General features: G+C 42.1%; 1 protein-coding gene across 5 annotated transcripts in view; it reads left to right on the top strand.

Moving 5' to 3' along the window:
- Positions 1-24,448, top strand: part of LOC110523972 (dymeclin) — a 144,453-nt gene extending 120,005 nt beyond the window's left edge. For 4 of the 5 annotated variants that reach the window (XM_036977713.1, XM_036977714.1, XM_036977716.1 and 1 more), the window contains 3 exons: positions 6,964-7,146; positions 10,819-10,932; positions 22,605-24,377. In XM_036977713.1, coding sequence (XP_036833608.1) covers positions 6,964-7,146; positions 10,819-10,932; positions 22,605-22,754 — 447 coding nt within the window. In that variant the 3' untranslated portion in view covers positions 22,755-24,377. Of the gene's footprint in view, positions 1-6,963; positions 7,147-10,818; positions 10,933-22,604 lie in introns of all 5 variants that reach the window. The other variant, XR_005051750.1, reaches the window with a different exon arrangement.
- The last annotated feature ends 2,423 nt before the right edge of the window (positions 24,449-26,871 follow it).

Here is a 26,871-nt window from a genome sequence, read left to right on the forward strand (position 1 = left end):
TAAAAGCTTCAGAAAGAAGCTGGAAAGGGTTCTTGGTTTTGGTACTAAACTATTAATTGAATACGTAAAATGATTTAGCTGTAATTAATATTCATTCATTCAGTGCCTTCAGAATGTTTTCACACCCCTAAACTTTTACACATTTTGTTGTGTTACAGACCATTTAAAATGAATTAAATTGGAGCCTCTCGAGTGGCACAGCGGTCTAAGGCACTGCATCGCAGTGCTTAAGGCGTCACTATAGCCCCAAGTTCGATCCCAAGCTGTGTCACAGCCGGCTGTGACGGAGAGACCATTGAGGCGGTGCACAATTGGCCCAGCGTCGAGGGTTTGCCCGGCCGGGATTTCCGGGATTTCCTTGTCCCATCGCGCTCTAGCAACTCCTTGTGGTGGACCGGGGCCCCTGCAAGCTGACTCCAGTCGCCAATTGGACGGTGTTTCCTCCGACACATTGGTGCGACTGGCTTCCGGGTTAAGAGAGCAGTGTGTCAAGAAGCAGTCGTATTTCGGAGAACGCAAGGCTCTCGACCTTCATCGCTCCCTAGTCCGTAGGGGAGTTGCAGGGGAGTTGCAGTGATGGGACAGGACTGTAACTACCAATTGGATATCACAAAATTAAAATGTATTCAATTTACATTTCTTTGTCACTGACTCCAGTCAGTGACAATACCCCATAATGTCAGTGGAATTATGTTTTTCGAAACTTTTACAAATTAATAACAACTTAAAAGGCTGAAATGTCTTCAGTCAATAAGTATTCAACCTCTTTGTTATGGCAAGCCTAAATAAATTCAGAAGTAAAAATTTGCTTAAGTTGCATAATAGTTTTAAACATCATTTTTGAATGACTACCTTATCTAAGTACCCCACATATACCATTTTCTGTGAAGTCCCCCATTTGAGCACGGGATTTCAAACACAAAAAACTGAGGATGGATCAACAACATTGTAGTTACTCCACAATACTAACCTAATTGACAGAGTGAAAAGAAGGAAGCCTGTACAGAATACAAATATTCCAAAACATGCATCCTGTTGGCAACAAGGTACTAAATTAATACTGCAAAAATTGTGGCAATGCAATTAACTTTTTCTATTGAATACAAAGTTATGTTTGGGGCAAATACAATACAACACATTGCTAAGTACCACTCTCCATATTTTCAAGCGTAATGGTGGCTGCGTCATGTTATGGGTATGCGTGTAATCGTTAAGGACTGGAGAGTTTTTCAGGATAAAAAAACAATCAAAATGGGGCTAAGCACAGGCAACATTCTAGAGGAAAACCTATTTTCTCAGGTGTGTGGCTTTCCAAGTCATATTCAATCAATTGAATTTACCACAGGTGGACTCCAATCAAGTTGGAGAGTCATCTCAAGGATGACCAATGGAAACAGGATGCACCTGAGCTCAATTTCGAGTCTCATAGATTAGGGTCTGAATAGTTATGTAAATAAGGTGTTTCTGTTTTTTATTTTTAATACGTTTAAAAAAATATCTAAAAACCTGTTTTCACTTTGTCATTATGGGGTATTGTATGTAGATTGAATCAATTTTAGAATAAGGCTGTAACTAACAAAATGTGGAAAAAGTCAAGGAGTCTGAATACTTTACGAATGCACTGTATATCTGACTATAAAAAGTCCATGTCGGTGTCATAGCATGGCGCCGGCATATCTCTAATTCTCTCTCTCTCTCTGAGGCTTAAGCTTTTCTTGATTTTTTATAAATGTAAAAAAATATATTAATACCTTAAAGTGGATGCCTAATCCTATAGGCCTATGCATGCAATGCCCTGATACATTTAGTGCTCAAATCTCCGACAGCTGAACCGTGAGGTGGACAATTATTGTTTTAGAAAATTCAAAACCCATAAAACAATAGGCTATAAAGTTTTGCATATGCTACACATTAAATGTGTCTCATTTGGCCAATATCCCTCATTTATTGATGGGGCTGGCTCTACATGGGTGGACGCCCTAATCGGATACGCACCCAATGCATATGGATGGCCTGTAAGTTTCTCAGATGTCTGATAAATTGTCTGATAAATCTTCCCAGTCACTTGTCTGTGACAAATTTTCCGAACTGAAACACTGAAAGGGAGACACACACACAAGCTCTTCTGAACCTAGCCAGGGCAACAAATGTATACACTCCCTCCCCAGGGCCCGGATGAATGCAGGGGCTTACCGGGGCGGAGGCCCGTGGGGGGCCCAACAGGTAGCAAAAACAACAAAACAATACATGAAATACAGTATATGTAGTATATATTTTACATATTTTTACCGCAACCACAGGAGGATTCAGGAGCCCTCTCTCAATGAGTGTAGACAGCCGCCTGCTGCCGCTCTGCTCATCATCAGATTGGGGGAGGAGAGGAGGTAGGAGGCCCAAGTGGGTAACTGGGGGCCATGCCTTGAATGGGTAACTGATTAATAAAAAATAAACTGCATATTAAGAAAATGTGACTGGCCAACTGTGTTATTTTTTGATTATTATTTTATCCAACCAAAGGAGCCCGCTTTCAATGTTCAAAATACACCAGAGAGCAACATTTAGCCACAGAGCATCAGTAGTTACAAAAAAATAACTGGATAAAATTTGATCACAAGCCATGCAGGTAACTGCCAAAATAAAGTGTCTTAAAAGGGTGTTAGGCCACCATGAGCTGCCAGAACCGCTTCAGTGCACCTTGGCATAGATTCTACAAGTGGACCTAAACCAAGCCAGGAAAATGCACCCAACACATCATAACATAAACGTTGTATCCCTCATTTACTCAAGTGTTTAGTTTGGCAGTGACCGGTTGCCTACAGTCAGGAAGGCCGCAATTTGGGCAGCATGTGCGCCAAATATACAGCTTGTTCCATTGTGGCCATAGACCTATAATCCATAGAAGGGATTTGGAACATCTGCTCTTACCCTGGCAATTTGAGTGTTAAACTCATGGGTACGCTAGCAATGGCTTCCCGTCCTGACTTGAGTGGGAACTGTTATCTATAGATTATATTTCTATGGTTGGTTGCGGCTGTTTTTTTGCCTTTTTGCAAATTTCTAAATACAATTGCGGTAAAAATGTACAGTTTGGAAAGCAAATGCCTACCGCTGAAAAGAGAAGACTAATCTGTCTGTAGAACCAATATTTATTTATTTTAATTCTCAACAACTCATTTTTTTGCCAGCACAAAAAAGGGCCTATGATTTCTTAATCCGGCCTTGTCCCTCCCTGTGTCCTACATGACAGATGGTTGTGTGAATAAATGTTTTACTAACTCTGTCTGTCCCAAATGGCACCTTGTTCCCTATATAGTGCACTCCTTTTGACCAAGGCCCAAAGGGCTCTGGTCTAAAGTAGTGCACTATGTAGGGAATAGAGTGCCATTTGGGTCACTACCTGGCTCTTTTCAACAGTTATCAGACAAACTGTTCCTGTCACACACCATGTTTGTTTGAACACAAAAAGCTTTTTGAAACGAGCAACTCACACACACACCAACACCCTGTTTCATTCCATATCTGTGTTCCGTTTGCTCATCATGTGCATGTTTCTATGACAATGTCATATCGCTCGCTGCCTCATAGTTTTATCTTGAGTATTTGTATGTGTTTTATATACACACACACAGACTCCCTCATACACAAGCTGCCTCTTTGACATACACTCACGCACCAATAATCATACTCTGGCACATACATTTCCTTTTGATGCAGGTTTTGCAGTAGGTTGAATGTCGCTCCTACACACTCTCCTAGAGATGATTCACTGTTCTCCATATCTCTGATCTTGACATCTGACTCTGAGAACCTTTGCAGGACTGATCAGCTGGACTGATATCTATTCTCTTCCATGTCATTTCATAAACTACTGTAATGTAATACACCAGGCAGCCAAGCCAGTGGATATCTGCGTAGCGGCTATCTACAAGCCAGCGCTGCACTATCAGATGTAGATGAAGAGCACAGTATGTCCTCTCCATCTCTGCTGCCCCGCCTTACCCTAGAAGATGATATCTAGCTATAGCTACGCTGCATGGGATTATTCAGACTAGCTTTCTCCTAGGCCTTCTCTTTTCTCCTGGGCTGGAACAGGCATGACTCTATCTCTGTAAGGTACTGGAGATCCAGCTGTTCAGAGAACATGTATCACATGGCGGTGCAGAGGACCCCACAGCCCTACAGCCAGGAGATGCCATCACTCAGATAAACCAACTATCCATCTTTCAGTGTGCACTTCCTATCTACCCTTTGTGTCCTCAGAATGGATCGCTCTTGCTCACTCCTCTCCTTCTCTTCATTTTTGTGCTCAGCGGTCCTGCAGTCAGTGGCTCCCCATTGCGTCTCTGACTCGATTTTCAGCCAGTGACTCTCGGCTGGTGGGCTGGCTCCGTCTTAGCCACTCAGAAGCCATTAGTGCAGGGGTCTAAATTGGTCTGACGCACAGAGGGTGATCCAGCTCTCCTGCTGCTGCAGACAGACATGATTGTCTGTGTCCCAAATGGCACCATATTCCCTACTTAGTGCACAACTTCTGACTAGAGCCATGTGGGACCTTTTCAAAAGTAGGGCATTATAAAGGGAATAGGGTGCCATTTGGGATGCAGCCATGCTCTTTCCTCCCTCTCAGCCATGGGAATATGGCATAAGCGCTGCCAGACGGCAGGGAGGGAGGGACTGGGTAGAATGAAACTGTTGATGTCAAAGGTGAAATGGCAAGTAGACAAGCAGTAGGGAGGGAGTGAGTCGAAAGGGAAATAGCAAGTAGACCAGCCTCAGGCTGGCAGCCCCATGCGGATGCAGATACCATGCGTCTGTCTCTTTCTCTCCCCTTATCTCTCTCTCCCCCTCTGAAGGAGTGATGTCTTCTCTCCTTCGCTGTGAGGAAATTGGTTCGGACATGAGTTGTTTTGAGTCAAAAGGACAGTGTGAGTCCCTATGCAGTTGAAACGGTATGGTGTGTTGTTGCTGCTAGTACCCAGCTGACACCCTGGAAGCCCATGTTGTTTGGAGCTATGGTAGAGTGGTAGACCCATAGCATATGTTCTATTTTATTCTGTGGGTGCACAGATGGTTATGGAGGGTAATTTTTTAAATATAATCTTTATTTCCCTTTCGACAAGTCAGTTAAGAACAAATTATTATTTACAATGACGGGGAACAGTGGGTTAACTGCCTTGTTCAGGGGCAGAAGGACAGATTTTTACCAGCAACTTTTCGGTTACTGGCCCAATGCTACCTGCCGCCCCTAGGGCCGTTACAGTGACTGTATGGTAATCATGGTAATTAGACTTCTCCAAATAGGCGTCTCCAAGCTCTGATGCTGCTGATGGTCATTTGTAGCCTACCAAACTTGCTAACTGCCTCCTATTCAGTACTCTATTGTCCCTGTAATCACTCTGACATCAATGCAAATGTATTCGAAAATCTAATCAAACACTACATGAGAGCCCATGAGCTCATCTGTTTCACAACTAAAGTTACATAAATAATTAAGCATATCTTTAACTTTTCAACACAGAATAGCCGCATGTGCACACTCCCCCAAATCATTTGTATAAAATATCCTTTCTATTTTATTCAGTTATGTTCAATTGTATTCTTCATACTATAAAATAATTCCACGGAATTCTAAGCAAATCTTGTCTGCTAAATGAACTAGTGTAGCCCACCGCCATATGGCATAGCCAGATCAAGGCCTAACATAAGGAAAGCTATTCTGTTAATCTGAAACAGACTACATTTTCTTCATATTATGTTTCTTTTGACCTGCCTAAAATAAATAATTGATTATTGTTCTTTTTGTAGGCTATATTACATGGATTTATTCAACTTTTTTAAATGTAGATGTTCCAAAGGTCTGCATCAGTGGCTTGTAAACTGTGTGTGGAAGCAAGGAGATGCTAAATGTCTTTATGTTAATTAATGGTCAATTACCGTGAGACTGGGAGTTATTTGCTTGGCCGTCACAAGCTGACAAAATGTCATGACCGCCACAGCCCTAACCACCACCACGTCCTTATGTCTGGTGTATTGATGATTGTGAGTTTTAGAATTTACATGATTGTTTTCAGGCCAATGGCACATGTTTAGATGAGTGACCTTACTTCAGCTGTTAGAACATGATTTGATGCTTTTACAATAACCTAGGTTCCTTGATATTCTGAGCATAGTTAGCTAGAGATTGGTGGTTTACAAAGTGGGAGTGAACGATAGCATGAGGTAATGGAGGGAGGGAGCAGGGCTGTAATCCAGCCACGGAAGGGACTTCACTTCCCCGCTCCTTCTGCTTTCTCTCTCTCTCTCTCTCCCTCTCTCCCTCTCTCCCTTCCTCCCTCCCTCACAGGCAGGCATAATATGTTGCTGTTTTGCATAGCAGAGTGCTGCAGTGCTGTCTGGTCCCTAGCCAGAGACTCCAGACAGTCTGTATGGAGCTAGATACCATCTCAGCCACGCAGGCATCACAATGGGTATCCCTCAACATGACACAACCACCCTGCCGCCTGCCTGCCCCTGTGATCCCTGTGTACTACCGCTACGGACCTAGTGGTGCCCCCGGCTTCCTCTCTGGCTCCCTCGCTATGGCCGCTGCTAGGCTGCCGTGCTCTCACACACAGTCACTTTCTATTTACGACCCAATGGAAACCATTGATTCTAGGAACAAAGTTTCCCTTTTACTTCTAGTAGCCTTGTTCTTTTGGTTATGTAATCTCTATTTGCTTTAAACCAGATGACCACTGTGTTGGACATTTAGCAAAAAATTCTAATTTACTGCAGTAAGACAAAGGTGACACATCAGGGTAATTCTTTCATACAGTTTTCCCCCAAAGTGAAATATCAGGTCATTAAATGTTTCACCTAAAAGTTGTCTATTGTGTCTTGCTTCTTCTGTCTCTTATAAAATACATCAGATTCTCTCTTTATAGGCCCTGTATGTTAATAGTTAGTCATCTCTCTCTTTTATAGGCCCAGGACCTGAATGTGATTGAGGAGGTGATCAGGATGATGCTGGAGATCATCAACTCGTGTCTGTCGAACTCTCTACACCACAACCCCAACCTGGTCTACGCCCTGCTCTACAAGAGAGAGCTCTTTGAACAGTTCAGAACACACCCATCCTTCCAGGACATCATGCAGAACCTCGACACAGTGAGTGAGAGAGAGAGGCATACAATTGAGTGCTCGCATGCACATACAGACGGACACTGCTCATACACACGCACGCACCCCATTCCAATGAATTTAAATTCAAACATGAATCTAAGACTCTTCATAGAAAACAAATGGCAATTTACAATTTATGAACAGGATTTAGAAAGCGTAAGACTTCAGTAGTTTTGTGAAACGGCTTTGTAAGTTTTGGTAAGAGCTGGTCACTATTGAAGTGTCAGATGAGAAGAAACCAGCACAGTACAACTCAATACAAGTTTCTGAAATGTATTGATGAATAAAATAAGTCCACTCTCTGTACCCTCATGGGGCTGATAGTAAAATATTAATTAAGAACATGATTATGTTGTCGAGAGCTACTCTAGCTGTCATTCAGTCTTCCAACAAGTGTCTCGAAACAGTAAAGACAGATGGCAGCCTAATCTTCACTACTCCTTTCCCTGTAACCCAGCCCTGCTGCCTCTGATGCTTGTGTGTGCTGCATCCTGTTTGAGAGGTCTGTCTGGGACTGTAGCTAGGTTTCCATCCAATTGGTGACAGAATTTCATGTGAATATTAAAACATCTGCATTTTCCCCAGAAGATATGTGTGACTGAGATGGACTTGTTGCAGATAAAAGGCTATACGTGATGACGTAGGGCAAATAATAATACCTTTTGCAGTTAAATTCCCATTAAACAAATTCAATTGGTTTCCATCGCATTTTGAACTCTACTGATGGTTTTCGCACAAAAAATGTTGCGTTATATAGTGAGTGTGCCCACTCTGGTGTTGGCACAAGCACTCCAGCCAACAGCGCTACCTGCGTGTTGTTGGCTCTGAGAGCTGTTGGCTGGAGCACACATATAGCCTACATGATGAGATTATTATTATTATTATCAAAATACTAGATTTTTATTTGTCAAATGGCAGCCAATCCCCGGCCATCGTGTCACTAGAATAAGTGTCACGACTTCCGCCGAAGTCGGTCCCTCTCCGTGTTCGGGCGGCGGTCGACGTCACCGGCCTTCTAGCCACCGCCGATCCACTTTTCATTTTCCATTTGTTTCGTCTTTGTTTTACACACCTGATTTCAATCCCACAATTACTGTTTCATTATTTAACCCTCTGCTCCCCCATAGGTTTTTGTGAGTGATTGTTTATTGTATTTTCGGTCTGTCGTGGTGTGCGTGTATTTGTTACTTTGTATATTTTTACATTTTGAGTAAAAGTACGTTTATTACTCATATCTGCTGTCCTGCGCCTGACTCTCTACACCAGCTACACATAGGACCCATTACAATAAGACTCTAGATATTTATTGGAAAGGAGCAGCAAGCTCATCACCTCACACTTTCACAACCCTGTGAAGTCCATAATTTATTTAATCTGTAGCCTAATAAATTGCATGCTTTCCCGAGTCGTAGTGGGAGGACCACGCAACATGTCATCATCGCGTGACTCCAAGTTGACTTCAATATGACTTTTATTGAAGTATGCCTTTTATTATGTCTTTTACTTTTATGTTGAATGCACCAAACTGTCTGTCTAAACTACTGGCACACAGCTCGGACACCCATGTATACCCCACAAGACATGCCACACGAGGTCTCTTGACAGTCCCCAGGTCCAGAACAGACTATGGGAGGCGCACAGTACTACATAGAGCCATGACTACATGGAACTCTATTACACATCAAGTAACTGACGCAAGCAGTAAAATTAGATTTAAAAAAACAGATCAAAAAACACCTTATGGAACAGCGGGGACTGTGAAGCAACACAAACATTGGTACGGACACACACACACACATACGATAACATACACATGGATTTAGTAATGTAGATATGGGGTGGAGTAGGGGCCTGAGGGCACACAGTCTGTTGTGAAATCTGTGAATGTATTGTAATGTTTTTAAAATTGTATAAACTTCCTTAATTTTGCTGGACCCCAGGAAGAGCTAATGGGGATCCATAATAAATACAACAAATCTGATGGTTATTAAATCAATATTTGTGCATAAAATATTTTCCACCAACATTCCGTAATAATTTATTTTACCGGTACAAAAAGATCCCACCTTGTCTAGCATATTTGGTTTTGTCGACGTTTGGAACGTTTACTGGGTAATGTTCTGTTTCCATCAGGCCGGTCATATATTTTTTTTCATCCGACAAAAGCTTTGATAGAAACCTGGTTAGTGATTGTTTCATAATCGCAAAATAACTTATAGGCTTATACAACAAGTTAGGATAGGCTACCATTTGTTCCATCTCTCATTTAATTGGACCCACTTCACAGTAGTAAATAGATTCAATCTGAAACGCAGTTTAACGGTAGAGCTGACGGTTCATCGTTTCCGTTGACATGTGTGGGCTATGTCTGAGTACTGTAATTTCTCGAGTAGACTATTTAATTTATAAACATAATAAATATATCTACCATTGCATAATATGTTCCTCACCTTTCTGGCCATGAAGAGTTCATATTCACCAAGTAGCCATACAAGAAATTACCATGCGCATCTCATTTAATTGGGCCTATTAAATAGGCCATTATAATTCATTTTTGCTCTATACATCTGAAAGGAACTACTGTTATAACATAGGCCTACAATAGAATTTGACAGGTGAACAGACAGTTGATCTTTTGCATTGAATGTGTGTAGGCTAGCACTGCTAGTATTCTTTTCAGAGTAGACAATGTTTCCGAATTTGCGGCAGTGCAGCATGTTTAGGTTCAGGAAAAAGTAAATGCAGAACATTATTGAAGGCAAACGATCTGTTTGCAAGTCTAAAACAATTTGTTATTGTTATTGTTTTTGTGTTTCCGGGACGATCAGATACAGCAAATGTCACTGCAAAAGAAAACATTCTGCCACCTCCCAAGATGTTTGATCAAGTTGGCCATTGCTATTTCCTTTAGATACTGTCTTGGCCTAATTCCAATACTTCCAAAGTTTACAGCAAAGAAGGGTGTTATTGTCACCATAAAAGGTGAAGGATGGGCTTTTTCACAACCGGTCTAATTCATAATGGGACACATGCGTATGTATGGCTTGCACCAAGTTTATGAATCTCTATTTTTTGTGTAAAATTTACACAACGGTTATAAATTAAGCCTCGGGTCTCGGCTGGTCTCAGGAAGAAATTACAAGTCCCCATTGATTGAGTCAAGTAAAAATGGATACGAGACCGAGACACTCAATATGTGGTCTACTACAACCCTGCCTAAGGGGTGATGGTGGGGGGGGGGGACGTCTGTTGCAATGGTAGACTATTGTGAAGACCCAAAGAACAGGGTTAAATTAATTAGGATCCAGATGATACAAATAGAAGCTGAGAAGAGATGATAGTTCAATCAGATCAACATATGTTATTGATGTACAAATGTACAGAGACGAGACTCATTGAAGTGTTAATTCTCTAGAGTGTCAGTGGCGACACCGAAAAGCGCATGAAAAAGACTGGACCTTAAAGTGTAACTGTGTGTGTGTGTAATTGTCCACTTACAATTACACACACTCAGACAAAAAAACACCATCTCTCACACTACACACGCGCACACACACACACACGACTGAAAAATAACAGTTCAACTGAAAGGTTCCTCAAGCTAACATGCACACACACACACAAATCCTTTTTCTGACGTGTGTCCCTGTCCCCCAGGTGATAGGTTTCTTCAGCCAGCGTCTTGAGGCAGCAGGGACAGACTTGTCAGTAGAGAGGGTTCAGGAGGTCATCATGAAGGGAGCACAGGCCCTGCCCAAAGACCGCCTCAAGGTAAGTAACACACACACGCTCGCACTCTGACAGACAGACACACAACCTGCCCAAAGACCGCCTCCAGGTAAGAACCCAGACCAACACACAGACGGACGTACGCAGACTCTCTGCTCAAAGACTGCCTCAAGGTAACACCATAGACACGCACACACACAGGGTTGGGTAGGTTACTTTCTAAATGTAGTCCATTACGGTTACTAGTTACCTGTCCAAAATTGTAATTAGTCATGTAACTTTTAGATTACCCGAACGTAATCTGATTACTTTTGGTAGGAGTGATCAGGGATGGGGATAGGGATTAATGTGGGCTGGAGTGATGGGGCTGGGAGCTAATGATGGGAGCTGGGGATGGTGGATAGGATGGGGAAAGGGAGTTGGGAGTTATAAGAAAGGGATGGACTGGGATGTTGAGAGCTTGTCTGGGACTGGGGAGTTAGGGATGAGGATGAGCTAAGACAAAGACCAGCTCAAATCTTCATTAGCATTAATGTTCCCATCACAGCCATCCTTCCTGCCTGGTAAATATGCTGCTGCAGGTAATGGCATTTCAAGAAGGTGCCATCGCTCCGACACTTTGTCTTCTGCCTGTGTCACAAATGGCACCGTATTCCCTATATAGCGCACTACCTTTGACAGTGCATTATATAAGGAATAGGGTGTCATTTGGGATGTGTAATCCGGGAGAGAAATAAATCTGACAGCAGCACCTCATTACCTTGCTCTCGCCACGGGACGCCACCTACCCACAATTCCCCATCCATACAATAATCAAGGAGGAAATATGTATCCTAGGCATGGGGTCCATCTTCAGCGCCCAGACGCCTTAATTGAGTGTTTCATCATGTGTTCCATGTTCTGTCTCATGTCATTGGAACTGGAAGGCATTTGTGTCTACTACTACTGTAACTAGCTAGCTAAGGGATAAAAGGGATATTCTGTCTGACGACCAGCCATATCCTCCTGTATATCTCAGCACCCTCCGTTTCAGCATTTCTCTATGTAGCATTTAGGAAAAAAACTCTGCAGTCTATTCATCTAGGCATAGGTATCTGTCAGAACCTGAGTTTAAATGGTATTTGTTTTCTTTCAAATACTGTACTGTGTACAGTATTCAGTGTCTGTAGCACAGGATTCCTGTATCAACACCTTCCGTATGTAGCCCATGAGAACCCCTGCGTTATCCTTTATCTAGGCAAGTATCTATTCTGTAGTTTAGGTGTGTTTGTCTATGCAGGGTATGGAACTGGTCTGATTGACAGCTATTGTAGCTTTATTTCTCATCTCTTCTTTAGTGTAATGATATCATGCTGCAATTGACTGATGTATCCTGACACAATATTACCACTGCAGTGTGATAATCTAGGTCGATCCTTCCATCGCTCAACTCTGCTTCAGTCTGCTCTGCCTGAGAGATACTCATCACTTCCTTGTCTCCCTGTCTGTCTCCATCCCTCCCTGTCTGTCTCCCTCCCTGTCTGTCTGTCTGTATCCCTCCCTGTCTTGTCTGTCTGTCTCCCTGTCTTGTCTGTCTGTCTCCCTGGCTGTCTGTCCCTGGCTGTCTGTCTCCCTGGCTGGCTGTCTGTCTGTCTGTCTGCGTTCACTCATTCCCCTTATTTAGGTTGTGTCCCAAATGGTATCTTGTTTCCTATATAGTGCCCTTTTTCTTTCTTCCTTTTTTCTTTTTTTTCAAAAGTAGGACATTATATAGGGAATACGGTGCTATTTGGGACACGACCTTATCTTCCAAATAAGAATTAATAGGCTAATGATTAATGCTGTATGAAATTATCAATAAGTCTTTAAATGCCCTCACAAAGCACTTATATAGAGCATTGCCTAGCTATTTGTTCAATTGAGATGGCATGGTAGCAGGGCTCTAAGGTGTGACTCAATATTTTGCTGTGCGAACAGGAGTTTAATTTTGGGAGCACTGTGCGATTATTAGGGGAAAAATCTCCCAGTTAATAATTGTAATGATAAGGCTTCGCTGTACCATTGTTTGAGTGCCCTTGAGAAAAAAAGCAATTGCAGATTCGGTAGCGTCATGGTTGCAACATTACTACAGCGACAATGGTTTACTTCAAGCACAACCAGGTCTAAGGATCTGTCCCATATTACCAGCGCAACATAAAAAATATTCCTGTAGTACAGGGTTTCCTAAACTCGGTCCCTAGCACTACACAGCTGATTCAAATAATCAAAGCTTGATGAGTTGGTTATTTGAATCAGCTGTGTAGAGCTAGGGCAAAAAAACTAAAGGTGCACCCAGGTCTGAGTTTGGGAGACCCTGCTATAGCAGATCGCCGGGACCATTTTACATCCATAATAAACCATGTTGTGGGCGGTTGTTAACCATTTGTTTACACTTTGTTCAGTCGTGTTACCTCATTGGCTAGCTATCTAACTTTACCAGTTTATCCAAACACTTGGGGGCACAGAAATAATGTAAAAGGGATAGCTTCTTCAGGAGATCACAGCTTTGCAATGACTGAATGGCACATCTCTTGCATGTCATCATCACAAAGCTGACCTTTTTAAAGAGACGGTAACATTTTCAATGGAAATATTGTGCTTTTACACAATGCAGAAACCTAATATTCCACAAATGACTTAGTCATTTCAATGACAGGTATTTGTATAATAAACACATGTCTTTACCGTGCTACATATTAGTTTGTAGGGCAAAACATCTGCTTCTGGTGCTCCTAAATTTCATGTGGTGCTCCTAGCTTTTTAAAGTTGAGCGCACCAGTGCTACCAATGACATTTTCTTTATTTAGTGCCTTGCATGGTAGAGTACTAGAAAATTAGACAATAGTTGGCAAGGCCTGTATTATCTTTCGACTGGCTATCTAACTAACCGATTTAATAAAAGTGAATCTGAATCTGCCCATCACAGGAGGTGGGTTCGGCAGCAGCTGAATGTGTGGATGTGGAGTTCAAATGATTAATTCTGACTTCCTTTTACCACTATCATCTGAGCCCTGGATGGGTCCTTTGTCTCTGCCTATGGGCTGAGGGCAGAGGTCTGACACACATAATAGGGGCAGTCTGATGCTGCTGGGACACTGTGGTGTGGGGAAGAAACATCAGCTGGATATCCCTGGGGCATTCTCACCTTCTGTTAACCCTTTCATAAAGATAAAGACAGACGGCCAGCGACATCAGCATGTCTGGCTGACTCAGTGTCTACCATGTCTACCATGCTGGTCTATGTCTAATTCTATGTCTATGTCTGTTCAATCACCACTTCTATGCTAATATATGTCTAGTGGGCTCTCGAGTGGTGCAGTGGTGTTAGGCACTGCATCTCAGTGCAAGGGGCGTCACTACAGTCCCTAGTTCGAATCCAGGCTGTATCACATCCGGCCGTGAATGGGAATCCCATAGGGTGGCGCACAATTGGCCCAGCGTCGTCCGGGGTAGGCCGTCATTGTAAATAAGAATGTGTTCTTAACTGACTTGCCTAGTTAAATCAAATAAAAATCTATAAAATTATGATGATAGGACAGTCTAGTCAGTCACTGGTTCTATACAGATGGACTAAACTAGACATAGACTATACAAGTCTACCATGTTCTTCTAACACAAATTAAAGGATGTATGTTCATGGACATCTGGGTCTCAAGGGCTCCGGGTCTGGGTTTGTGTATCAAGGGCTCCGGTTTTGACTTTATCTCTCTTCGGACAAACAGAGTCACAGGTTTTATTGCACATACGGATGAACTAGACTAGACATATATTAGCATATAAGTGGCGAATGAACTAGACATGGACATAGAATTAGACATAGACCAGCATGGTAGACACTTTGTGAGTCAATGAGTCAGCCTAGACATGCGTATGTCCCTGGCCGTCTGTCTGTATCTATATGAAAGGGTTAACAGAAGGTGAGAATGCCCCAGGGATATCCAGCTGATGTTTCTTCCCCACACCACAGTGTATCAGCAGCGCCAGACTGTCCCTATTATTTGTCTCAGACCTCTGCCCTCAGCCCCTAGACAGAGACAAAGGACCCATCCAGGGCTAGGGGCCAGCCCCTCTCTCTCCCTGCCTGCTGTCCAGCCTCCCTCTATCTGCCTTTCCCTCTGTATCTGTCTCTGTCTGTCTCTCTCTTCCTGCCTGCTAGCCATCCTCCCTCTGTCTCTGGCTTTCTCTCGGTCTCTCTCCCGGTTTTCATCTCCTTCTCCCAGGTTCTCTCCCTCGCTTTCACTCTCCCTGTACATCCCTCCCTGGCTTTCACTCTCCCTCTACATCCATCCCTGGCTTTCACTCTCCTTCCCAGTCTTCTGTGAGCCCAGTCCCCACTCCCCCTCCTCTCCATTTGAATATTAACAGAGTTGTGTGTTGTTACTCCTCCACCTATCAGGCTCAACGACTTTCAATGACAAACAGGCTATGTCCCAAATGGCACCCTATTCCCTACATAGGACATGACTTTTGACCAGAAAAGTAGTGCACTATATAGGGAATAGTATCCCATTTGGGATGCAATCAGACAGCGCCTGTGGAATGTATTGTTTGGCCTGCGCTGCCTCGTTCTGTAGTGATAAGGTACAGACAGTTTGGCTCCTTTGGAAGGGAGAGGAGAGCGGAGGGTAAAGTGGAGTAGGGGAGGATATGAGAGAGGAGGGAAGGAGACTGGACAGAGAAGGGGTGAGTACAGGTGAGAAGAGTGGTAAGGAGAGGAGGGAAGGGGAGAGGAGAGAGGAGAACGCTCCATAACTGGGGCTTCCAGAGGCCAGCAGACAGAGAAGTAGACGAGCCCCTCACACCTGAAACACACCTGAAGATCTACCTGAAACGTACCAATAATATAATAAACGTTTGTTGTTTTGTGTGGAATTTTATTTATTTATTATTATTTTTCTAATATGCTTCTAGCTGCATTCCACTCTGTCTGTGTGGGGTCTGTAAAGCCTATTCCTTCTAAGCCATGTAACAGTGGGAACAGAGAGTCCTACAGTCAAGATATGGACCCAGTCAGTCAGTCTGTGTTCTGGGGAGCTGGTCTGACATGCATCCCAAATGGCACCCTATTCCCTATAATGCAATACTTATTACCAGTGCCAATAGGGAATATGGTTCCATTTGGGATACACGCCTGGGCTGGTCTGACTCTGACTGGCATAAGGCTGAGCCAAGTATGTAGTCTGCTCTGCAGGCAGGGAAAGGGAGGGAGAAGGGAATGAGAGAGGGGAATTGCTGAAACCAGGCCAAACATGAGCCAATCATGGACCAGCTTGTTTGTGTCTGCTTCCCAGGAAACACTGGGGCCAGTGCAAGGGTGTCTGGATTGGGCTCTGTAGTGTGTTTACCTGACCATATTACTAGATAAGTTGCTAGATAAGTTCTTACAAAACAACATTGACAGCAAGCCATGCAAGCAACAAGGGACTGATCTAGATAGCTGTTTTGAATGCCTAATGATAGCTAGCCAGATGAAGCACTGGCTGATACAGAGTATCATATGAACACACAGGGTCCATAGCCCATATGTCAGTCTGTTCCACAGACCGATACCCCCATACCCACAACTGTTATTGTGTTGAGTGGACACAATGAAGACTATAATACAGTGATTAGTGTGTGGCCCAAGCATTGCCCTGTGAACTGGTGGGATATGATGAGATATCACTGTATTATTGATGATTATACAGGCCTGCCTGCTGCATTTCTTGGATAGGCTAGGTAGGGCTTGGCTTGGCTGGTTTGTTGGTTGAAAGAGACTTTCTGGCTGGCCTCTTGTTGATAGTAGGAAGGACACTAGCTGTTACTGGGCATGAGCAGGGTAGGTATTGATATTTTAATTAAATCACAATGGATTAGTTTTCATGAAACTGCTGCCTGTGTTCACTGTGGAGTTATTGCAATGTCTCTAGCTAGCTATCTATGTTGCGCTAGCTAGCAAATATGCTAACATTAGCTAGCTAGCTAAACATTTGGCTATGGGCTGGCACTGGCAGTATGAGATTATGGAAAGTTAATTAAATTGTTTCTTCGTCATCTTGCTAAGCAGTTATCTAGCTGTGGCTATCTGGCTAGTATCAACAAGAGTTTTCTACAAAATAACAACATTAGCGCAGCTAGCTAACTTTGGAATCTAGACCAATCTTGACCATTTGTATTTTTACCCATAAACTAGCTAAGCAACATACACGGACATGCATTGTCAATTAAACTACTTCCCTCTTCTGTTTTGGAGTATTTTAATTAGGCTGAGTAGCTGACGACTTGAAGGTCTCTGCTGTGTGAATACTAAAGAGATTGACTGCCGACACAGTTCAGAGGTGCTAAGTACTGTCGGCAGGCAAACGTTTGACAATCCTACCACTGTGTCTGAACTATAACCTTAGCAACCCTTAAGCAACCCCTCTGGTCTTCCTTAACGAGCGTTCTTTCTCACCTGATGTCACCTGAAATCAAAGATGGGGTGTAGCTTTCAGGGAGTGGGCTAGATGTGGCTAGGAGAGCCAAGTAACTGAGGCTAAATGGGTTCACGCACGCACATAGATATACAGTGCCGTCAGAAAGTATTCACACCCATTGACTTTTTCCATATTTTGTTCTTACAATGTGGGATTAAAATGTATTCAACTGTGTACACAAAATATGCATATGTTAAAGTGGAAGAAAAATGTGAACATAATATATAAAATATACAAAATATATATAAATAAAAAATGTGTACTAAATAAAACACTCATACCTTCATTAGATAAGTATTCAACACCCTGAGTCAATACATGTTAGAATCACCTTTGGCAGCGATTACAGCTGTGAGTCTTTTGGGGTAAGATTCTAAGAGCTTTCCACACCTGGATTGTGCAACATTTGACCATTATTCTTTTCCAAATTCTTCATGCTCTGTCAAATTGGTTGTTCATCATTGCTAGACAACAATTTTCAGGTCTTGACATAGATTTTCAAGCAGATTTAAGTCAAAACTGTAACTCGGACACTCAGGAACTTTCGTTGTCTTCTTGGTAAAATACTCCAATGTAGATTTGGCCTTTCATTTTAGGTTATTGTCCTGCTGAAAGGTGAATTAATCAAATCAAATTTTATTTGTCACATACTCATGGTTAGCAGATGTTAATGTGAGTGTAGCGAAATGCTTGTTTTAAAAAATAAAATAAAAAATCCCAGTTTCTGGTGGAAAGCTGACTGAACCAGGTTTTCCTCTAGGATTTTACCTGTGCTTAGCTCCATTCAGTTTATTTTTTATCCTGAAAAACTCCCTAGTTCTTAACGATTACAAGCATAACCATAACATGACCCATCCACAACAATGCTTGAAAATATGGAGTGGTAATCAGGAATGTGTTGTATTGGATTTGCCCCAAACATAACACTTTGTATTCAGGACAAAAAGTTAAATGCTTTGCCACATGTTTTGCAGTACTACTTTAGTGCCTTATTGCAAACAGGATGCATGTTTTAGAATATTCTGTACAGGCTTCCTTCTTTTCACTCTATCAATTAGGTTAGTATGGTGGATTAAGTACAACAACATTCCACAGTGTTGTTTATCCATCTTCAGTTTTCTCCTATCACAGCCATTCAAGTCTGTAACTGTTTTAAGTCACCATTGGTCTCGTGGTGAAATCCCTGAGCGGCTTCCTTCCTCTCCGGTAACTTAGGAAGGATGCCTGTATCTTTGTAGTTACTGGGTGTATTGATACACCATCCAAAGTGTAATTAAGAACTTTACCATGCTCAAAGGCATTTTCAATGTCTGCTTTTTATTTTTTACCCGTCTACCAATAGGTGCCTTTCTTTGCGAGAAATTGGAAAACCTGCCTGGTCTTTGTGGTTTCATCTGTGTTGGAAATTGTGTGGGGTACAGAGATGATGTGGTCATTCAAAAATCACGTTAAACACTATTATTGCACACAGAGTGAGTCCATGCAACTTATTATGTGTCTTGTTAAGTGACCTGAATGTATTTAGGCTTGCCATAACACAGGGTTTGAATACTTATTGACTCAAGACATTTCATCTTTTCAGTTTGAATTAATTTGTTTAAAAATAAATAAAATAAATCTACTTTGACATTATGGGGTATTTTGTGTAGGCCAGTGACAAAAAACAATCTAAATTTAGTACAGTTTAAATTCAGGCTGTAACACAACAAAAATTTGTCAAAAGTCAAGGGGTGGTGTGAATACTTTCTGAAGGCACCACAACTTCCCCCTGATTGAGTGAGTCTCTAATATTCCTTTCATACGAAGATGTTTTTCCGCCAACTTTACCATACTGTCAACTTTTTTCCACATTTTTGTTGTATCTGAGAGGTATTGTTGGTATCAAAGCCAAAACATTAATTTACGCGCAACGACCTAGTAAAAATGTCAGTCAACTTCTGCCTACGGTTTAGTATGATATGTAGCCGTAAATGCTGAGGAGGCATTGGCACGCGCTACGCTGTTAAACTCTTGATGGTTGCTAGGTAGCCCCAGGTAACCATCCTCCTGCCAGTTCTAAACTTTGCAAGGCATGTCACTTCTCCTATCTCTTCGCATAGCCCACCACTAAGCATGCAATGTTTTCTTAACCACAACTGGATGAATCCACAAAGAATTACTGTGGGAATAAATATCACAGAATGATGAAAATATTTGAATAAAGTAGGCTAATGCAATTGAAGGCATGTAATTAAATTGTTGCATACTGAAACTCCCTAAGTTATCCAATCGTTGTAATAAATTTGAAGGAATAGCCTACCCGCATGTGGTCAACTAGATGATAATTTCAGCATCGTTCTGATTGGGACAGCGGTCGGGAGTAGGCCCATGGGACCCATGTCGTCCAAAAGGTTATATTTTTGAATCATATGTCCATAGAACAGTCTTCCAAGACTCTTGATGATCATCCAGGCGCTTCCAGGTGCTTTTGGCAAACTTGAGTCAACAAAACTGCATTCCACAGTAAGAATATCTTATCAACGGTCAAGCATGGTGGTGGTAGCTTGATGGTTTAGGAATGTTTTGCTGCATCAGGACCTGGACAACTTGCCTTAATAGAAGGAACCATGATTTCTGCTCTGTATCAGAGAATTCTACAGGAGAATGTCAGGCCATCCCTCTGTTAGCTGAAGAGCAGCTGGGTCATGCAGCAAGACAATGATCCAAAACACACAATCAAGCCTACATGAAAATAGCTTTAAAAAAAGCATCACATTTTAAGTTTTGGAATGGCCTAGTCAAAGTCCAGACCTAATCCCAATTGAGATGTTGTGGCAGGACTTGAAACGAACAGTTCTTGCTTGAAAACCCACAAATGTCGCTGAGTTAAAGCAGTTCTGCATGCAAGAGTGGGCCAAAATTCCTCTGCAGCGATGTAAGAGACTGATCAACAACTACAGGAAGCATTTGGTTGCAGTCATTGCAGCTAAAGGTGGCACAACCAGTTATTTAGTGCAAGGAGGCAATTACTTTTCACACAGGGGAATTGGGTGTTGTATAACTGTGTTAATAAAATAAGTATCCATTGTTTTGTTCTTCGTTAAATCAGGTTCCCTTTATCTGATATTAGGTTTTGATTGAAGATCTGATAACATTCAGTATCAAAAATATGCAGAAATAGAGAAAATCAGAAAGGGTGCAAGTACCTTTTCACAGTAAGTGTCTTCAGTTTATGGTTTCCAGTGTCCCAGTTAGGTCAATGGAGGGCTGAACACATTTAACTGGGCCTGTTTAAAGGTCAGAGGCCACCTAAGTACCTTTACCTCAGCAACTAGACTGGTGCAGATGGAATTACATCAGATGGATGAGTTTAACCAGTTTTTGTTTGTAGCTAGCTAGCTCATGTCCTGACTGGCTGTCACCAACCGGCTGTAGATACTGACTCTTTTGTGTTGTCATCTGTAAGGAATACCAGGGAGTTATAGACACTGAATCTGACATTTCTCTGGTCATATACAGTACCAGTCAAAAGTTTGGACACATCTACTCATTCAAAGGTTTTTCTTTATTTTGACTATTTTCTACATTGTAGAGTAATAGTGAAGACATCAAAACTATTAAATAACATATGCAATCATGTAGTAACCAAAAAAGTGTTAAACAAATCAAAATATATTTTAGATTCTTCAAAGTAGCTACCCTTTCCCTTGAAAGCTTTGCACATTCTTGGCATTCTCTCAACCTGCTTCACCTGGAATGGTTTTCCAAGTCTTGAAGGAATTCTCACATATGCCGAGCACTTGTTGGCTGCTTTTCCTTCATTCTACGGTCCAACTCATCCCAAACCATCTCAATTGGGTTGAGGTCAGGTGATTGTGGAGGCCAGGTCATCTGATGCAGCACTCCATCACTCTCCTTCTTGGTCAAATAGCCCTTACACCGCCTGGTGGTGTGTTGGGTCATTGTCCTGTGGTCAAACAAATGATAGTCCCATTAAGCGCATACCAGATAGGATGGCATATCACTGCAGAATGCTGTGGTAGCCATGCTGGTTAAGTGCGCCTTACATTCTAAACACTGACAGTGTCACCAGCAAAGCACCCCCACACCATCACACCTCCTCCTCCATGCTTCACGGTGGAAACCACACATGTGGAGATCATTCGTTCACCTACTCTGCATCTCACAAAGACACGGCAGTTAGAACCAAAAATCTCAAATTTGGTCTCATCAGAAATGGACAGATTTCCACCGATCTAATGTCCATTGCTTGTGTTTCTTGGCCAAAGCAAGTCTCTTCTTCTTATCGGTGTCCTTTAGTAGTGGTTTCTTTGCAGCAATTCGACCATGAAGGCCTGATTCACGCGGTCTCCTCTGAGCAATTGATGTTGAGATGTGTCTGTTACTTGAACTCTGTGAAGCATTGAGTTGAGCTGCAATTTCTGAGTCTGGTAACTAATAAACTTATCCTCTGAAGCAGAGGTCTTCCTTTCCTGTGGCAGTCATCATGAGAGCCAGTTTCATCATGGGGAAAGGGGGATACCTAGTCAGTTGTACAACTGAATGCTTTCAACTGAAATGTGTCTTCCGCATTTAACCCAACCCCTCTGAATCAGATGTGTGTAATAGTTTTTGCGGCTGCGCTTTAAGAAACTTTCAACGTTTTTTTTTACATTTTCCAGATTGACTGACCTTCATGTCTTAAGGTAATGATGGACTGTCGTTTCTCTTTGCTTATTTGAGCTGTTCTTGCCATAATATGGACTTGGTCTTTTACCAAATAGGGCTATCTTCTGTATACCTTGTCACAACACAACTGATTGGCTCAAACGTATTAAGAATGAAAGAAATTCCACAAATGAACTTTTAACAAGGCACACGTGTTAATTTAAGCTGGTTGAGAGAATAGTGTGCAAAGCTGTCATCAAGGCAAAGGGTGGCTACTTTGTAAAATCTAAAATATATTTTGATTTGTTTAACACTATTTTGGTTACTACATAATTCCATATGTGTTATTTCATAGTTTTGATGTCTTCACTATTATTCTGCAATGTAGAAAATAGTAAAAATAAAGAAACACCCTTGAATGAGTAGGTGTGACCAAACTTTTGACAGGTACTGTATGTTTGTCCAGAGATGGTGTCAAAACCGGAAAGTCTCAAGACCGAGACTAAAGATCAAGACTCAATCTCTGTGGTTGTCCTGTCCATTGATCTTTATCTTAACATTTTCTTCTTCTGTCTTTTCTCTGTCTCTCTACAGAAGTTCCCGGAGCTGAAGTTTAGGTATGTGGAGGAGGACCAGCCTGAAGACTTCTTCATCCCTTACGTGTGGTCCCTGGTTTTCAACTCTGGAGTAGGCCTTAACTGGAGCCCTACAGGCATAGAACTCTTCAGCATGGACTCTGGCTGATTGTGAGAGTTCACGTCTGTCTAGCTATGGGCCAATCCAAACTTCCACTTTCGTCAAATGTTCACTTAGTCATGCATCGATGTAAATGGGAGATGTTACCTTAGTGGAAGTTAGGATTCGCCCATGTGTGTGTGTGTGCGCGCACTGCTTTGGAAGTGCCTCTACAGACAGATCCCTGGGTTACTATGGGATGTTAGACAGGAGGACATTGAATATACTGGTCTTCCTTTCTGCTCCTATTCGTTCATATCAGACAAACTTTTCCTCTGTGCTTCCACGTAGCCTGGTTAGTCCAGACTGAACACTGAGCTCACCATTGTGAGTCATAATTCAGTCTGGTACAACCAGGCTAGCTTCCACATGTTTCAGCTCCACAACCAGACCTCAACAGCAGCACTGAATACTAAGGATGGTACTCTTAACAGAGACAGTTTGTTTTCTCCATTATTGGGAGTTTGGTGCATTTTCTGTCCTCAGTCTTCTCTGGTTTTGCCTCACTTCAAATTCACCCTTGGTTCTTTTGGGTTTGCTTAAATCTTTCTCTTTTTTATGAAGTAGTTATGGTTCAAAGAAATTTAAAAAATCAGAGTATTCAGAGTATTCAACTGTCAGAGTATTCAGAGCAGGTCACCTGGGATCCTAGGTTGAGGACTTGATAGTTGATAACAGTTAACATTGGTGATGACCTAGAGGTGTCAATACGATACTTGTCGCTGTAGCCTAGTCCCAGAACTTGTCACATACAGAATCTGGGACCAGGCTTTTGTGACGGTCTTAAGTCATGTCTTTACCACAGTAACTATTTATTATCAGTAGTTTAGCAAAACAGGGGGTCCTTATTTTCAATGTTATTTTGTGCACAATCATGTTTGTTTGTTTATTTGTTTATTTGATTGTTTTATAGGATTTGTTTTTTTTATTATTGTATTTATGTATGGATTTTGATATTTGCCCCCACCAAAACATAAACGACAATCAACAGCAACAACAGTAGCAAAATGAGATCCTTAATATCCTTGTAAATGAACATCAGCAAATAATTGTATTCCTGGTAGTTACGTATTTGTCTTAATGTCAATATAGAACAACAACAACTGACAAAGTTGAATTTAGGAAGCATAATTATTAAAAATATAAAAATAACTATATACTGTATAGGCTGTCACATGTTTATTTAGCCTTGTAAATGTTCCAGGATGCGTCAAAATTGGTACCCTATTCCCTATATAGTGCACTACTATAGTGCACTACTTCTTCCTGAAGTGTGCACTTGTCCACTACTTCCCACACATTTAAATCCATTGAAGGGAGGTGAACAAGTGCTCACTTTGGGGAAAAAGAGATTATTCGGATGTACCCAAAGATGTACTCTCTCCTTGCATTCAGTAACGAGAGTATTCTCTATAGTGAGTGCGTGAAGTTTGAGAAGCACCTCTTTTTTTCTACTTTTTTAAATCATTTATTTTTTGTACTTTTACCCCTTTTTCTCCTCAATTTCGTGATATCCAATTGGTAGGCCCTTGAGAAGCACTCTTGAAAGCATTTTATTTCATTGGGGTTGTTATGACCGCTGTTTTCCTCTGAAAAATAAGAAGAATGTATTAAAACTGGAATCTTGCTGTTTGCGTGTAAGTAAATTATTCTGGAATGTTAGTTCACTCTGGTAACAACGTACTAAAGTAACATGCTTCATATAATATCTCCTTTCTACTTCAAATGTAATAGTTGTCTTCTATACCTCCTATGTAATCACAAAAACATCTATTGTAAAAAATGATTGTATGTTTAAAAAGTGATGGGTTGGTATGTACAGATCTAGAGTACATTTTATCTGTATATTACTCTATTACAATGACGACAGAGAGACAGACTGTTTTCTATAAGGAGGTGAAATTGAAGCATGAATCCACTTAGGTAGCTGGAGTTAACAATACAATATGATCCTTTGTGTGTTTGTCAACCCTATTGAATGGAATTTCATGCTTTTTCCTCTTTATTGGAGCAATTTTCATGGCTGAATTACAATAATACTTTATTTAATTTAATGTAAAGAATAGACCATATGACGGCTACTGACAATGATGTAACATTTCTACTCCATTTCTGGGTTTGGACTGCTCCAAAGCCTGTTACAAAAAGTGTAGAGTCTATCTCCGGTTGCTCTTTTCTGTCCTTTCATTAGCTAACTCTCATGACACACACCTACACACACCCATTCTAGATGCGCCAGATGGCTACGGTCTTGGTAAAGTGCCATGCTAGCTATACTCACCTTGTTGTTTCCTGTAGTAGGGGTCACCTTAGAGGGCTTCCATTACAGGGTGCGTCCCAAATGGCACCCTATTCTCTATATACTGTGCTACTTTTGACCAGGTTTATATGGCTTTTGTCTGAAGTAGTGCACTTTATTGGGAATAGGGTGCCATTTGGAACGTAGGCCAAGTGACCACTTCTGGGAGATGTAGTTGAAGCAATAGAGACCTCAACATGGCTCGTATTCATTAGTGTATACCGTAGCAAACCATTATGCAACAGAAAATGTTTTTTTTTATGGAATATTTTGGTCTGTTTTCTTCAATTTGGTGTGTAGCGAATACAACCCTGATCCCTGGATAGCGGCGGTCGTGTCAGCGGCAGTCTCATCGCCAAAACTACGACCGTCGCCGAAACAGATGATCTCACTTTGCTCTTTTGAAGCTTTTTCAACTGTGTGTTTTCTATCCCTGTTCACTCCTCTCCTTGTAGGTTTTACAGATGATCCCTGCCCCTTGGCTGCAACCTTTCTAATTTAGTGTACCCTGCGTGCTCAACCCATGTGGAATTCCTAGTCACCGGCAGCGTTTGGAACTGCCAACCTGCGGTCAAGAAGGCTGAGCTCCTACACTTTTTGGCTTAGACAGCGACATGGATTACACCAGAGAACATACTCCAGATGCTTTCTTGTCAGCTGACTCACAGTCCGAGATCATCTGGTCGTTTCGGTGGTGGCACAGGGCTACTCATTTCTCCTAAGTGGAGATGTTCTCCTTTATCCCCCTCACACCTCATCTCCTCATTTGAAATTCATGCTGTCACTGTCACTTGTCCGCTCAAGCTTTATATTGTTGTCATCTATCTCCCACCAGGTACCCTTGGAGAGTTACTCAATGAGCTTGACACCTTGATAAGCTCATTTCCCGACAATGGCTCACCACACCTACCCAGATGGTCATGCCCCATCGCAATGTTCGCTCTCTCCCACTACTCTCTACTCTTCTATCATATCATCTCTACCTGCTGCTAAATCCTTCTCTCTCCTGATTATGCCTATTCGACCCTACTAACCCCCATTTCCGCATCCTATGACTCTCCCTGTCTCCTTTCTTCATGGCCGGCTCAGCCCTCCCCTCTTGCACCGTGGTTGAGTGACTCACTGTGAGCTCATAGAATAAGGCTGCGGGCAGCTGAGTGGAAATGGAGGAATGCTAAACTTCTGGAGGACCTATCATCCTTCCATTCCATCCTCTCTACCTTTTCTTCCTCTGTATCCGCTACTAAAGTCGCTTACTATGGCTTTAAATGTCAAGCTCCTGTCTCTAACCCTTGGAAACTTTTTTTCCACCTTCTCCTCCCTCCTTAATCCTCCACGTCCTCCCCCGGCCTGTCTGCGGATTACTTTGTCAACCACTTTGAAAAGAAGGTTGACGATATCCGCTCCTCATTCACTGAGCCTATTGAATCCACTGGTCCCACTCTCACATAACTACCCTTCACCTCTTTCTCCCCTCTGTCTCTTCAGATGAAATCCTGCGACTAGTAATATCCAGCCGTCCGACAACTTGCCCACTCGACTGCATCCCCTCCTCCCTTCTTCAGACCATCTCTGGAGACCTCCCATTCCATTCTTCACTTCCCTCATCAACTCATCCCTGACCACTGGCTGCGCCCCTCTGACTTCTAAATGGCCAGAGTTGCTCCCCTCCTTAAGCAACCAACACTCAACCCCTCTGACTTCAAAAACTACAAACCATTATCCCTTCTTTATTTTCTTTCCAAAACACTTGAGCGTACTGTCTATGACCAACTCCCTTGTTATCTCTTTATCTCTTTCAGAACGATCTTCTTGACCATAACCAGT

Source organism: Oncorhynchus mykiss, chromosome 5 (assembly GCF_013265735.2).
Source record: "Oncorhynchus mykiss isolate Arlee chromosome 5, USDA_OmykA_1.1, whole genome shotgun sequence".
In the NCBI taxonomy this organism is placed as follows: domain Eukaryota; kingdom Metazoa; phylum Chordata; class Actinopteri; order Salmoniformes; family Salmonidae; genus Oncorhynchus; species Oncorhynchus mykiss.